The 14,511-nt window shown below is 40.4% G+C and overlaps 1 protein-coding gene across 1 annotated transcript; it reads right to left on the reverse strand.

Moving 5' to 3' along the window:
• Positions 1 to 299: 299 nt before the first annotated feature.
• sh3bp5lb (SH3-binding domain protein 5-like, b) lies at positions 300 to 14,511 on the reverse strand. Its single transcript, XM_036566178.1, has 7 exons — positions 14,348 to 14,511; positions 13,758 to 14,013; positions 13,456 to 13,518; positions 10,957 to 11,085; positions 6,899 to 7,060; positions 4,942 to 5,115; positions 300 to 3,344 (listed from the first exon to the last, which is right to left on the reverse strand). Exons 2-7 carry the CDS (start codon positions 14,004 to 14,006, stop codon positions 2,724 to 2,726), a joined length of 1,398 nt encoding a protein of 465 aa, XP_036422071.1. The 5' UTR covers positions 14,007 to 14,013; positions 14,348 to 14,511; the 3' UTR covers positions 300 to 2,723.

Genomic DNA, 14,511 nt, shown 5'->3' on the forward strand with positions numbered 1-14,511 from the left:
AACAATAAAAATAAATAAATAATAATAACTCTCTAAAATTATTTTCATTTATTATTATTAGTAGTATTGTTGTTGTTATTATTATTAGTCTTTTTCTTCCCTCTGTGGTTGAATAAAAACAGACCTCTACCTCCAGAGTATATAATAATAATAATAATAACAATAATAATAATAATTAGAAAGTTATTATTAATAGTACGAATAACAGATACAAAAATCCATCCAGTAATAAAAATCTGTTTCTACTGGAAAAAATAAAATAAAATAATGAAAATAGTGTTAAAAGTAAAAGGTTTTATTATTATTATTATTAGTAGCAGTTGTATTAGTATTATTAGCAGTTTTCTTCCCTCCATTGTAGCGTAAAAATGAACTTCTATCTCTCGGCCACAGCAGCCAGAGACTGAGCTCCTTCCTGTACAGCTTCTCACGCTCTCCTCCTCACTCACGCTGTCCTCCTCACTCACGCTCTCCTCCTCACTCACGCTGAGATTCGCTTATTACATTTCTGTCACCGACTGCAGGATAAAAACACAGTCGCTCCAAAGAACAACCATGCCTTAAACACTGACCGGAGAGCAGGACAGCACAACATCTACCATCTGCTAAACGTTCTAATAATACTGACCTTTCCAAAACTGATCAGACTGCAATAATAAAAATGAGTTCTGTAAGTAAACAGAAAGGATGCTGTGAACATCCCGATCAATCACAGCCTCTTAGATGAGCTTCTGTGGGTGTTTTTGTGACTCATGGCATTAAAGTGATCCAACAAATGTAAATGTAATAATACATGTAATAATAATGCAGGCTAATTATTAACTACACCTCAGCAAGGTTCACCCATGTGTTTTTAATATACTGCAGGGCATACTGCAACCGCAATATGCAGCAATGTGATCACAATATGGCACTTTGTCCATGTCGTGCTGCACAACCAGAGAGACTGGAGTGAAAGGCTGCAGGTAAGACCTTGACTCTCTAGGTTCTGAGGTTATAAGGCAGGAGCGTCAGACCCCAGTCCTGAAGGACCACACTGCAGAGTACTGTAAGTCATTTAAGGTGTGTAATATATGTGTGTGTGTGTGTGTGTGTGTGTGTGTAAGATTACATTTTATTTACCTAACTATAAGGGATTACACATGTCCCACAATTCAATTCCTCACCTTTTTGAAGGAATAGTTCAGTGAAAAACCAAAATTTCAGTTTTCCACTTATCCCAGATGTTGCCCATCAGCCAACAAAATAACCGCATCTTTAGTTTAGAGCTGGAGCTGCAAGGCTGCAATGGCTACCAAACACTAGATCTCAACAGTCACCCAAATACATCCCCAAAACCTCTCTCAACCCAGTCAAACCACATCCAGGTCTTCATTTAGGTTGTGCAGACTTGTCGTTGTGGTTTAAGTGTCTAAAGCTAACAGCTCACTACATTAGGACTAAGCAGTCATAATGTACTGAGCTGTTTGCAGCAGTTTCAGATGAAACTCTGATGCATTTCGCCTGAGCCTAAACATGCATTTTATGGGCTGTGTGCATGGAAAAATGCACCTCTTCCGCATGCATTTGAAAGATCACTGTGCAAAATGTGGGAGGATCACGCAAGAAATAGGTGGAAATATTACAAGTGCAGCCGATTACATATTCGCTCAATTTGCCCTGAGCAACTCAAGGCAGCGGGTTTTATGTCGAATTTTATGACCATATTTTATCGTTACCATAATAAATCACATCACACTTTGCTTTTGTGATTTTGTGGACTAAAAGAACACTGATTAAATGCATGTCATTAAAAAGACAGCATAATCAGTCCTTTTTAACTGGATTTAGTGCAGTGCCGTGTAAAACACTTAATAAATATCATTGCATTAACAGTTTTTTACAGCATTTTTTTAAAAAGTGACAGTACTGGTACATTTTGTCTGTTCCAACGTATTAAACCTCAGAAAAACTAAATATTATGACGCATATCCTGTTTTGTGAAAATGTCTTCAAGTACTGATATTTGATTTTTTTGCCATGTCACACCTCTTACTTATGTGAGAAGATGCAGAGGAAACTATGGCGTGATGCGGCCACAACATGCACACACAGTCGTTTCACTATGTCACTGCGCCTTTTAAACCTAGCACATCCTGACTGAGCAGTTAGTGGACGGGGCAATGTGCAGTTTGCATGGTGAGCTGCAGTCTTTCAACTAAATGTTTTAACGCAGACACATTGTGGACACATATAGGGGTCGCATATTATGGCACATTTTGCACTGCTCCTGTGGTTGTATATACATCTGGGCCTGTATGACTTACCGTGAACTATTAAAATGAATAAAACTGTTGTCTAGACCTGTTGTTTGTTAGCAACATTAGCCTTGTAGCTTCAGTTCTAAGCTGAAGGAGCAAAATTTGGACACCAAACATGTACTGGCTGATCGACTACATCTGGGGTAAGTGGAAAATTATTCAAATTTCAAATATTTTGCCAAAATATTCTTTAAACTACATACCTTTCAGATTACTTTCACTGAAGTTACCAAATCATTAGTAGTATTTAATGATTTACGAGTCTTCAAGTTAATAATTAATTAATAATAAGCCTGTTTTTCAATCCAGGGCCTTTATGAGTTGGATTCTGTACGTTAGAAGAGGGAAAACACTCAACTCTGCAGGAAGCTCCAGGATCTGAGATTGACACCCCTGTTTTAAGGTGCGTTCTCAGGCCGATTCTCACAAGCTAACACTTCTGTGGTGCTGCTTAACGAAACTTTCCCTGTCCCTCTGCTGCCGGTCAGTCCCGGTCGCTCCCCTTTCTGCTTCCTTTTCCTGCACGGCCGCATTCGGCCCCTCTCTCTCCACCTCTTTCTCCTCAGCCCTGACAGCTCTCTCGCTCTCTGTGTCTCTCTCTTCCCCGATTAGACTCCCAACGTCGCTCAGGTCGCCCAAATGCTCCACCGAGTCACATTTCTCCAGGTCCGAGGCAATGGTCTGCAGGCTGATGACTGACATGGAGTCTGACCCCGCCCTCTCGGCCCTTTCCCTCTGACCCCACCCCTGTTCCCTGTGCTTCTCCACCCACTGCCTCGTTTTCTCCTGATCCGCCCAGTCATTATCCATCAGACTCGCACCCAGCCCCCCATAAGCCCCGGCCTGAATGACACCCTCTGACTCCGCCCCTACAGGAGAGCTCCGCCCCCCGCGAGCCCTGTTGCGCTTCCTGGCTGCTCGGATGCGGCCCCTCTGAGCGTGGATCTGCTCGCTGATCTGCTCCAGGTTGCGCAGGGCGACGGAGTAACGGGTCTTCACCTTCGCCACGCGCTCCTCCAGCTGGACCACTTTGGACTTGTGCTCCTGCAAATAATTACAGATATATGAGAAATTTAACCTGCAAAAAACTGACTTTAGAGTTATATTTTCAACAGAGCAAAATTAATTGATAAATGAAGTTTTTTCGTATTTACCTATGTATAGAGTGCAAGAATGTATAGAGTGCAAAAGTCAGAGGCCATCCTTCATTTACTTATTTTTAAAGTCAATTATATCAGAAGATACTTATGAGGAGATTAGATACAAGATAATCCACTTGCATAATGAAGGAGAACGTCAAAGGAAAATAACAGGGAGTTCAAAAACTGATCACAAGCTACAGAGAAAAAAAGGACTCCTAACACCTGGGCAAGACCCAGCAGACCACCAAGACTGTCCCCATCATATAAAAAGCATTTAAAGCTTTCACCTCTGAAAAATAAAGCTAAAATAAAAGCGAGAAGCAGAAAATGCAAACAATTTTGAAGACTTAAGTTTGGAAAAATGTCCCTGCATATTTCATTAAAAAAACTGAAAGCAAGTCATTCAAAATGAATAGAAGCTGTCATAAAGGTAAAGAAACATACTAAATACACTCTAAAAGCTGTTTAGGCTTTTGTGTAATTTACTGTTAAATAAGCTCCCTGGACCTGCGGGGTGTGCGACGGGATTCATAGATTGAGAAAAGGTGGTATAGTGCAGTGAATGTCTTGTTTGATGTGCAGAAAATGGGTAGCAAAGCAGATGTTAATGATTGGCAAAAGGAGTGATTGCATTAGGGCAGCCAAAGGCCACAGTGTGATGGAAATAGTTGAATCTGCAGGTGTTCTGAAGTGTATGGTTGTACGGGTCGACCAGCAGTAGCAAAAATCCCAGTCCACATGAAATTCTCATCAGAATTGTGACCGAAAGACGAAACTGACGGACAGGGACCGCCGGCTCCCCAGACAAAAAATTAGTCACCACCTTAAACATGCAAAGTGACTAATTTTTTTGTCCGGGGAGCTTATGTTCCCGATACTGATAAATAAATAACTTGTACTTAATGGACATTTTGGCTGAAATTTAAAAATGAAGGGTGGTCTCTGATTGTAGTGGACCTTGCACACTTTTTCATTAACCGCTATACATTACTGAGCTACAGTTATAGCAATATCTAATCATAGTGTAAAGTATGAAATGCTTATTTTATTGTATACACTAGATGTATAACTATAAAATGCTTATTTCACGTAAGTCATCCACAAAAAAAAAAGAATTTCAGTTCACAGTGTACATTGCTACGCACATATAAAACAGGGAAAAAATCAGGTGGGGGTGGAGATTCCTAGATCCCTATCCATACATAAATGCATTCGATCTTAATTTACCTATATATACCTTACACACCTTAACTCCCAGCATCTTATTGCTTATCTAGATTAGAGAAGCTTTTCCTCAGAGACCGCAAGTCTTCATCTGCCAGTCTACTTCAATGTAAAACTAATAATAAAACACTTTCATATCAAACCACCTAAGTTTCAGATTTTGAAAACGCTCTGGTCTCTGAGGACAGAGTTCACAAAAGTTTATATTAAGAAAGCTGACAGGAGCTATAAATCGATGCATCTCTCTAAAGCAGCAGGAGCTGAAGTATTTTTACCTCCAGGATGTGGTTGAACTGGGCCTTGAGCTCAAAGTATGGTTTGGACTTCAGGATGACCCTCTTGAGGGCTTTCTGCAGGGTCTGCACTCGAGCTTCAGCCTCCTGGCACAGCTGAGTGACCCGCTGGTGCTCTCTCTCGCTCCTCAGACGCTCCTCCTCCGCCTCGTTCACCTGCCAGGGAAACGTATCAGCCAATCAGCTGTCAACAAGCAAGTCCGCAGCCGGTTGCAACGTTCATATAAAACAACTGACAGCCAAATGCATTGTTCATGTATGTTTGCTGAGGGCTAATGAGGTGATGCTTTAGATAAGTACGAAAAAAAAAGGCATAAAAATAATATACGTCCTGCGTTTCCTGAAGTTTAAGATACAGAAAGCGCTACTCTTACATGGTAGGACTCTTACACAGCACAGCCGCGATCAAGACTCCAATGGAATCCAGATGAAGACATGTAACCTTGATCATTAAGTGCAGGTACGCATTAATCACCATCATTGATTGGCCCTAGAGAGCAAGTGTTTAAGCAGCAGGGAGGTCATTAGGATCCAAGCAAAACTGTTAATGAGATAAGAGCCTTTACCTCTAACGGGCTGTGCATACGACCTGCACTCTCAGTAGAAGAATTCCATGTGTTTACTGTCTAATTAGCCTTTGCTAATGTCATGTTGTTTAGCTTTACATGGTTAAGTGTAGAGGAGAGCAGGGCACAACCTACTGCATGTAAAATGTAACACGGACTTTTTATGTATGCATGTATTCCCATATAAACATCATCTTTGAATTCTCACAGTGATCAGACAGAAAATTTACCCTGAAAACTGTTTCTATATCAAGACAGTAACTTTTTTCATTATATTTCAAATTGAGGTGGGTGATTTGGCAAAAAATATTATATCACAATATTTCAAGACATTTTTACAATATACAATAAGAATCAGGATATTTAGTTTTTCTGAAATTTAATTAGTTGGAACAGATAAAATAGAGCCTGTAGTTCCATATATAAATATAGGACTATAATAATAATAATAAATCTACAACTACAATATTTTATTCATGTGTTCAAATGCAATTACTGAGTTGTGTGTATAAGTGATAGATTTTAAACTGATTTTATTTTGAACACACTTAAAAATGGCATTTTGTTCTAAGTTTCTGCAGAAAATGTCTTTTTATTCACTGAAATATACTTCATTTTATATATTTATACATATATAAAAATGTTGATCTACAGGCTTGTGCTTCATAGCTTGAAAAGATGTATCTAAAAAAGAAAAATAATCCTAGTCATTGCTTTGTATGAATGTATTTCCAAAATAAAAACTTAGTTATTACATTCTTTTTCGAAATAAAGTAGTAATTAGAGGAGTTTTCAGCAGCCAAACAGTTCTCAGCATACTCTGATGTGAAAGGGTGGTGCTAAACTGCTGCAGACTAATTAGGCAGAAAAATGACATCACAAAAACAATACATTAAAATCAGGCTGTTTTTGCAGCTTAATTTCCATATATGGACAGTATGGACTGGGCAGTGAACTGTATGTTTTGAATTCTTAGCAATGTTTATTGAACATATCAAATTCTTATTTTAAAAAGTGAGAAACGTTTGGTTTTCCATTTTGGTTTTTGGTACGGGCCTTTTAAGTTTCACATACACAAAAGTAAGAAATTGATATTTGAATTAAACTATATATTTCAAACAAAAAAAAAAGTGTAAGGTGTAAAATTCTCCCAGTTATCACTGTGTAGGCCTACTTGTTGTGTATTAAATCAAAGAAAAGCACAAGAAAAAATCACAAAAATCAAGCATAAGATTAGGTACAGATCATATCTTATGGTAGGTGCCAGAAATAAATGAATGTCTTGAATTTTGTTATTCATAACAATCAGAAATGTTTACAATTTGTTTACAAATACAGATATTCGAATGGCACGAATGGCTCCTTCACTGTACCTTGGATGTTGCGTGGTTGAGCATCTCCTGCCAGGTGGGGTCCAGTGTGTTCCTGTCGGCCAGAAGGCCCTGCTCAGCCACATACACCATTTCCCTGGCAGCCGTGTGCATGGAGACGGCCCTCTCGTAGCGCAGGGCAGCTTTCTGAGTCTCCTGCTGGGCCTGCAGGTGATGCAATCAATCACACCTCAACTGGAGATACAGCCATCAATCATTCTGCTCTTAAACATAGGCACATCTGTCAGGAGAGTCTGAGAGGCTGACCTTTCATGGAGAAATAAAGCATTCGAGGACAATACGAATGCATAAAGGGCCTGGAGAATAAAAGCATGACGGAATAAAGGGAAATAATAATCCCTGCTATGCATGACAGGGAGAAACCTTTGAATCCCACACATCACATGCAGGGCCATAAGCAGTCACGCAACAATACCAGGCCAAGTCATTAACCAATCAAAGAGCGGGAGACCAGCGCTGACACCCAATTACACGGCATGCAAGGACATAACCAAAAACCATTTAGTTAACAGAAAAGGCTGACTTGTCAACAGGGAACTGCTGTGCTTGAATAAAGAGGGTCCAAACAATCGATAAACACAGGGAACTTAAAATAGCAGCCCATATTTCAGTGGCTAAGTTGGGGAGAGCATGTCGCTGCCACCCAGGATGATGTCTAACTTTGTTTTGGACAAGGACCTGGCTGATGAAGATAGATGCAGACTCATGGGCTGGAAAAAATATACAAGTGCCAGGGACGGCACCCAAAAAGGACCTCCATGGATGCACAAGGTTGCTCGGAGTTTAAGGTCACGCCGAAAAGATTGATGGCAGCTCCTGTTAGGCTGCAGGCATAATTTTTGTGGAGCTATGGCTCAGCTGTCTCAAACGGAAAGAGTAAGCCCTAAACCATTATGTGGGCTGAATATCAACACAGTAAAGCTGAGGTGCACAACACAGCGTCTGCAAAATTTGGTTTCTACTCTAAGCTAACACATCTGAACACACATAAAATGTCCGTAAAATGGATTAAATTACGGACAAAATCACAGATTCATGATCCTGTTTTAAGCTATGCAATTAGCCCTGACCGATATATTGGTTTGCCGATTAAAAAAGAAAAGAATCACAAATGCATCAACACAGCAGACAATAAATGGAGTGAATTCAAATGTGTACCATAAAGTCTTCTTTTTTATACATTTTATAGCAAGGCATAACCAAAGAGCCAGTCCAATAAAAGTTCTCCAATTGACATGGAAAAAAAGCCCACATCCTACACTCTTCTTGTATTTTGCCTTATTCCCCTGCGCTTCACTTGGGTTTATGTACCGTTAACTAGGGCTGAATGATATGGAGAAAATTGCGATTTTTCCGACTAATATTGCAACTGTAATTTAAACTGTGATTTTTTATAAATAGTGATTCCGGCCTGACTTATTTTGGCAAGGAAGACCAGAATATCCATCTTTTCTGGCTTGAGGCTTGACCCCTGAATGTAGTGCACCAAACTGCCAATAAGTTGTGGTTGTGATGTCACAACACATGGAGGTTTGGTTGCCTCTGATTGGTCCAACCCATCTACAGGCATTTTACAAGCTCTTATTAGGTTCAGTTTCCATTTGCCAATGCACACACCTAAAAATGATGGTTCTTTAAGGGTTCTTTAGTCAAGACAATGATTCTATATAGAACCATAAACACTCAACTCGGCCATTATATCGGCCAATATTTATGACCCGCAGTTTTAACTAGTATCTAATATCTGATAATTAGCGGCTGTTCTTATTCCACCTGGATTTGCATCTGCATGACTGGGATTTGGACCCTGATCTCAGATCTACAGGCCGTGCTCTCTCTCTCTCTTTCTCTCTCTCTATGCCTTGGTAATGTGTCCATGTTAAGATACTCACATTTCAGAGGAGCAAAAAACAACATAGCCGCAAATATAAGCAAAATTTCCACGTTCTGCTAAAGTATAAAATCACAGTTTGATTAATTTGTCATCTGTATGCCTTCCAGTGATAAAACACAACTCACATAGTGATTTCAGCATTCCAGTACAGGCACCTTGGACGTTTAACCAAGCAGTTCAGTATCAGTGCACAGCCCTAATCTGTACACATATAAAATGTCCATAAAAATTTGTTTGTATGAAAAAAAATTCTGGATTCAAAGCGGCTGCTATACCTACAGTGTTCTCTGGTATCGGCGAATGTGTCAATGATCAGCAACTGTTCTGGCCTCACCATGACTGGGACTCGAACTCGTGATCTCCCAATGACAAAACCTCAGACAGTTGTCACCCAAACGAAATCACTTCTTAAAATTAGAACAGCTAAAATCTGTATCAGCATTGGCCACAAAATTTTCAAAAGGATGTCAACAGTATCTGAAACCACATAAACAAGTCTATTTAAGATTATAACTCGAAACGGTTCGAGGAAAGTGTTTAATGACTTAGACCTGCAGTTTGCACAATGCTAACTGACAGACTATCAGCTTCAGTTTCTTGTTTGCTACGTTAGCCTTGCAGGTTCAGCACAAAACTAAAGCAAGCAAACTTCAGACGCCAAACATGATCGACTACACTTGATGAATAAAATGAGAAGCTACATGTTACAGTGATTTTGTGTTGCTGACATAAGCATGAAATAGTCTCGCAAGCCAGCCTTCAGCCTATCGTCAGAGAGTCTGGTGTGTTTTGTTGCTTAACACAGCCAAGGACTGCCTACTTTGACAGGAAAGGCCGTTTGACTGACATGAAAAATGACCACATAATAAATCCCAGACCAAAGTTTTAGCGGAGGGTATTATTCAAGACAGGCCTGAAACAAAAACAAACCCGAGGGAAACAAATACGTTGACAAACTCTTGAGGATATCTCACTCAAAACAGGGGTCTTTAATTAAAATTCAATAGGGTCCAGTTAGAGAAAATTTCCTCAAGCAAACGTCCGAAACATCATGATGTGTAACTTGCGTCATGATTCAGTGCCATATACTGTTTACTGAAGTAGCCTAGTAGGTATATCAACATCTTATGCAGTCAACAACTGAATGTTAAATCAAATAAAGTGAAATTCAATAATATTTCAACAACATTTATTGTAAGTTTTCTCTTCTTAGAGCACAGCATGTTAAATAACTTCCCTCTGACTCACTTTCTTCTCCGACTGCTGTTTCTCACCTCGTTCCTCACCTGTGTGTGTCACTCACTCAAGTCTCAGTGCTCATCGTAATGCACAGATCTGATTGGAGTAGCATCACGTGCGATATGTACAATGCATGCGATTGGTCTGCGAGTTTACCGGGCTGCTAAAGCTACCGTAAAGGCTAGAAAAGTTACGCCGATTAAAACAGGACCACCCTGTGGAAATTAAATAATCCTCCGTAGTTTATCGGTTATAGGTTCAGGTCCACATAGGACAGCGCCTGCAAACCGTTGTGACTATATATCGCATCTGAGGCTGAGACTATGCATGAGTGATTTTATATTTGATTTTTTTTTCCAGACCTCTTTTAAAGAGGATCTGAACCATAGAGCAAGTTTAGTGTGGAAAAAAACAGTACAAACAATATAAGTTTATTAGGCACAAGTAATCACTGTCTATGCTCCGAGTAGAGACCACTCAGTCTCCCGCAAAGTGTGTTTATAGTTCTTCAAGCGAAGGACTGACCAGGTCAAACTTACAATCCAATTCTGTTTCAATTGTTTTCAATTACACTCTATGGCCTCTGCTGAGAGTTTTCCACCAGTCCAATTACATGTCCGAGATTGGTTCTTAACAACGCTAATGAAAATTGATCTGCAAATCATATCTTGTATTTCCAGGGGTTAATCGTGTTAAGGGACACACGGGCTGCGTTGCCCCAAAGTGGTCATTAAGCCAAGGGATGTTTTCTGGGTCGTTTTCACCGTACTCCCCCAATTGAGGTGATTATTATCATTCATGAGAGGCGCGGTGACATACACAATCTGAATGCTTATTTCAGCATCAAGGACAAAACCTTGTACATCTCAGGAAGGACACTCTCTCCCCTTCTTCCTGATTTACATACCTCTTTAGCCAGTCTACGGGCTTCGTAGTATGGTCTGGCTTTCTCTATGCAGGCACCCAGCTGTGAGCCCTGAGCGTTGAGTTTGCGTGCCGAGTCTGTGAGGATTCTCCGGTAGCTGGACCTCGCCTCCTAAAAAGAAGAGAATCACAAATGCATCAACATAGCAGACAATAAATGGAGTGAAATCAAATGTGTACCATAAAGTTCTTTTTATACATTTTATGGCAAGGCGTATCCAAAGAACCAGTCCAATAAACGTTCTCCAACTGACACGGAAAAGGGCCCACATCCTACACTCTTCTTGTAGTTTACTTTATCCCCTTGTGCTTCACTTATACCACTTGCGTGGGTTTATGTACCGTTAACAAGGGCTGAACGATTTGGGAAAAATAACTAATTGCGATTTTTCCGACTAATATTGCAACTGCAATTTAAATTGCGATTTTTTTATGAATAGTGATTCCGGCCTGATTTATTTTGGCCAGGAAGACCAGAATATCCATCTTTTCTGGCTTGAGGCTTGACCCCTGAATGTAGTGCGCCAACCTGCCAATAAGTTGTGGTTGTGATGTCACAACACATGGAGGTTTGGTTGCCTCTGATTGGTCTAACCCATCTACAGCCATTTTACAAGCTCTTATTAGGTTCAGTTTCCTCTCTGAAAACTTAAAACAGCATTTTTTTTAACGCACACACTTAAAAATGATGGTTCTTCAAGGGTTCTTTAGTCAAGACAATGGTTCTATATAGAACCATAAACACTCGACTCATTTGCATGCTTAAAAATGGTTCTTCAGATTGATGGAGAATGTGTGGCACCTTTTTGAAAAGAGTTCTATATAGCACCAAATTGTTCTTCCATTGTTACAAGTCTGACATCATAACAATAGTAGAGCCCTTTTTGGTTATATCTAGAACCCCATACAACACATTTTCCATCAGTCTTAAGAACGATTTCACCATGCAAAGAACTTTATTAAGCATGCAAATGGGTCGTTGAGTGTTCTTGGTTCTATATAGCATGACTGTCTTTACTAAGGAACCATCTTTTTAAAGGAACTTTAAGACTGTAGGCTATAATTAAAAACAAAATGCAGCTCTTAAATTGTCTTAAATTGCAATTTCAATACAAAAACAATTAATCTTTCCGCCGTACCATTAACAGTCCTAATTCATCTTCACACGACCATTCTCCAACCGCTTTGTACCTCTTAGAATTAAACAGGCTGTTTTGGTTACTGTGCCTTTAACACTGATCTGATCTGATTAGCTGCCTCTGTATCCTGCCTCAATCAAAAAGCAGACCGGACTCAACCAAGTCTTATAACTAAAGCATGAATGACCACGGCAAGACCGCTGAGGCTGAACAGGCATATGCATGTACCTGCTTTTGTTTTTGTTACATCACAAAAGCCCTGAATTTGAATCAGGCTGTTTTTGCAGTGGTTTCCATATATGTAACCATGCTGTATGGACTGGGGAGTGAAAGACGTGCTTTGAAACTCTGATAATGTTTACATATTACTTCAAACTCTTTAATTTAAAAAAGCCAGAAAGTCCGCCATGATATGGGCCCTTTAAAAGAGCAGCCCTCTGTGTTACAGAATCTGTTTTGCTTTCTTTAAGTAAATTTTATAAATCTAAGCCCTGTCTGACAAGCAGATGAATGTGTAGAATATAATATGGATAAAGCAAGGATGAAGCAGCTTCAAATGATCTTCAAATGTAAAGATTTAAAGATGTACCAACAAGGATCAGAACTGTCCAGGTAGTGGTCTTTTCTGAGGTTATTTATGGATGTGAAAGCCGGACAATAAACAGGTGGAAAAACGTTGATGCCTTTGAACTCTGGCGATGGCAAAGACTTCTGAGAGTACCCTGGATGGCAAAACAAAAAATGTCTCCTTGTCTGTATCAAGTCTCACCTTTCGCGTAAAGCTCAGATAATCAAACTGAAGCTCTTATTCCAAATATATTCTGAGAAGAACCAATTCATTGTAAAAGACGATTATGCTTGGAATGGTTGAAGCTAAAAGAGGAAGACGTGACAAGATACAAATCAAGACCATCAGAGGAATCATGAACAAGCCATTAAGAAGCCTGAAGATATTCTGTAGAAATGTTATCCATATAGGCCACCATGTTGGAATTAACCTGAAGGCAATTAATAACAGTAATTATAATGCAACACAGACTTCAGAACCGATCGGTTCCAGGTAAGGGCGGGGTTGGCATCATCAGCATCATCATCATCATCACCACCACCACCACCACCACAGGTATCACAGATCCTTTCAGTTCTCCCTGTCTGAACTTTGATCTGATCAGAAAAACAAATCAACAAACTGGGCCACAAAATAGAGGTTCCACATGAAAATAGGGCTAAATGAGTGCTAGACAATAAATCCCTTTTCTTACCCAAAAGCAGTGGAGCACTGAGGACAAACCCTTCACATGTTTGTATCTGTTTGCTCTTAAAATCAAACCAATTTGACTCACATCCAGCTGCAGCTCCAGTCTGTTTATCTCATCACTGGCCTGGTTCAGATGTTCTAGCTCCTCCTATAATGAGGAGAGAAGAGAGACAACATATTAAATTAAAAAAAGACATATAATAAATGGGAAAAAAACGGTCCACTCTTTCTGAAATGGTTTGTTCATCCCCCCTTTTTATTCAGTGGTTCAATTCAAGCTAATGGTCCAGATTAACCAGATAAACAACAGCTGACTGTCCAGCGCGGCAGCATCCGAGAGACTTGATTCCAGTTAAATGCAAAAAAAAAAAAAACAATCATGCCTACCTGGATTCTGGGATCTAGCTCTTCTTCTTCGTACTGCTCGTCCTCCTCGTCGTCTTCAGCCCCATCCTTGTCCATGCTCCCGGTTTCGTTAGCTCCAGTCTCCGGCTGCCCGGTGCGCCGGTCTCCGCGGCGCTCCTTCAGCGCCCCGCCCGCCTCCTGAGCCTCTGCGGGCGCACTGTGCTCCCTCCAGCCCGCGGCCTCGGGGGCTCCAGAACCGGGGGGATTCTCACGCTGCCTCCCCGGTTCCATACGTGGCCTTAATGGGCAGAGATTTGCGGCAAGGTGGAGAAAAATATGCCGGTGCTGCGTTAACGTTTTTAAACGTTTTTCGGGTTAAAATGTGAGACATTTACGTTCATGTTCACGGAGTGTAACGTTACCGTTAGCTTTTAGCAAGCTTGCAATTCAGTGTGCTGACACTGGCAAGGCTAGTAGCCTAGCCAGCATGTTAGCTTGCGTTAGTTTACAGCACAAATAACGTTAGTCCCACTCTTTTTAACAGATGTAGCTTGCTAAAGTGTATAGTTCAGACTTATAGGAATGGCAATAAACCACAAACATTCCCAATAATGTAAAGAAATGTGTGCTACCTTGCTTTCTGTGTGTTAGGGTCCCTCTCATCCCCTGCCTTCCCTTCCCCTCTCCGGCTTGTTTTGGAGTGTGGCTAGGATTTTTCCCCCCCTCATCCTCAAGTCTGCACTTCACTTTTTCGGGCTTGGAAAATGTTACATTCATTCATTCACACATAAAATGT

The sequence above is a fragment of the Colossoma macropomum genome, unplaced genomic scaffold, assembly GCF_904425465.1.
Source record: "Colossoma macropomum unplaced genomic scaffold, Colossoma_macropomum, whole genome shotgun sequence".
Classification (NCBI taxonomy): Eukaryota; Metazoa; Chordata; class Actinopteri; order Characiformes; family Serrasalmidae; genus Colossoma; species Colossoma macropomum.

Excerpts from the sequence above, each read along its gene's own strand:
- sh3bp5lb (XM_036566178.1), bottom strand. The coding sequence starts at position 14,006 with ATGGAACCGGGGAGGCAGCGTGAGAATCCCCCCGGTTCTGGAGCCCCC. Across the intron at positions 11,086-13,455 it reads GACTGGAGCTGCAGCTGGAT|GAGGCGAGGTCCAGCTACCG; the intron begins GTGAGTCAAATT and ends TCTTCTTTTTAG. Across the intron at positions 5,116-6,898 it reads TCAACCACGCAACATCCAAG|GTGAACGAGGCGGAGGAGGA; the intron begins GTACAGTGAAGG and ends TTTCCCTGGCAG.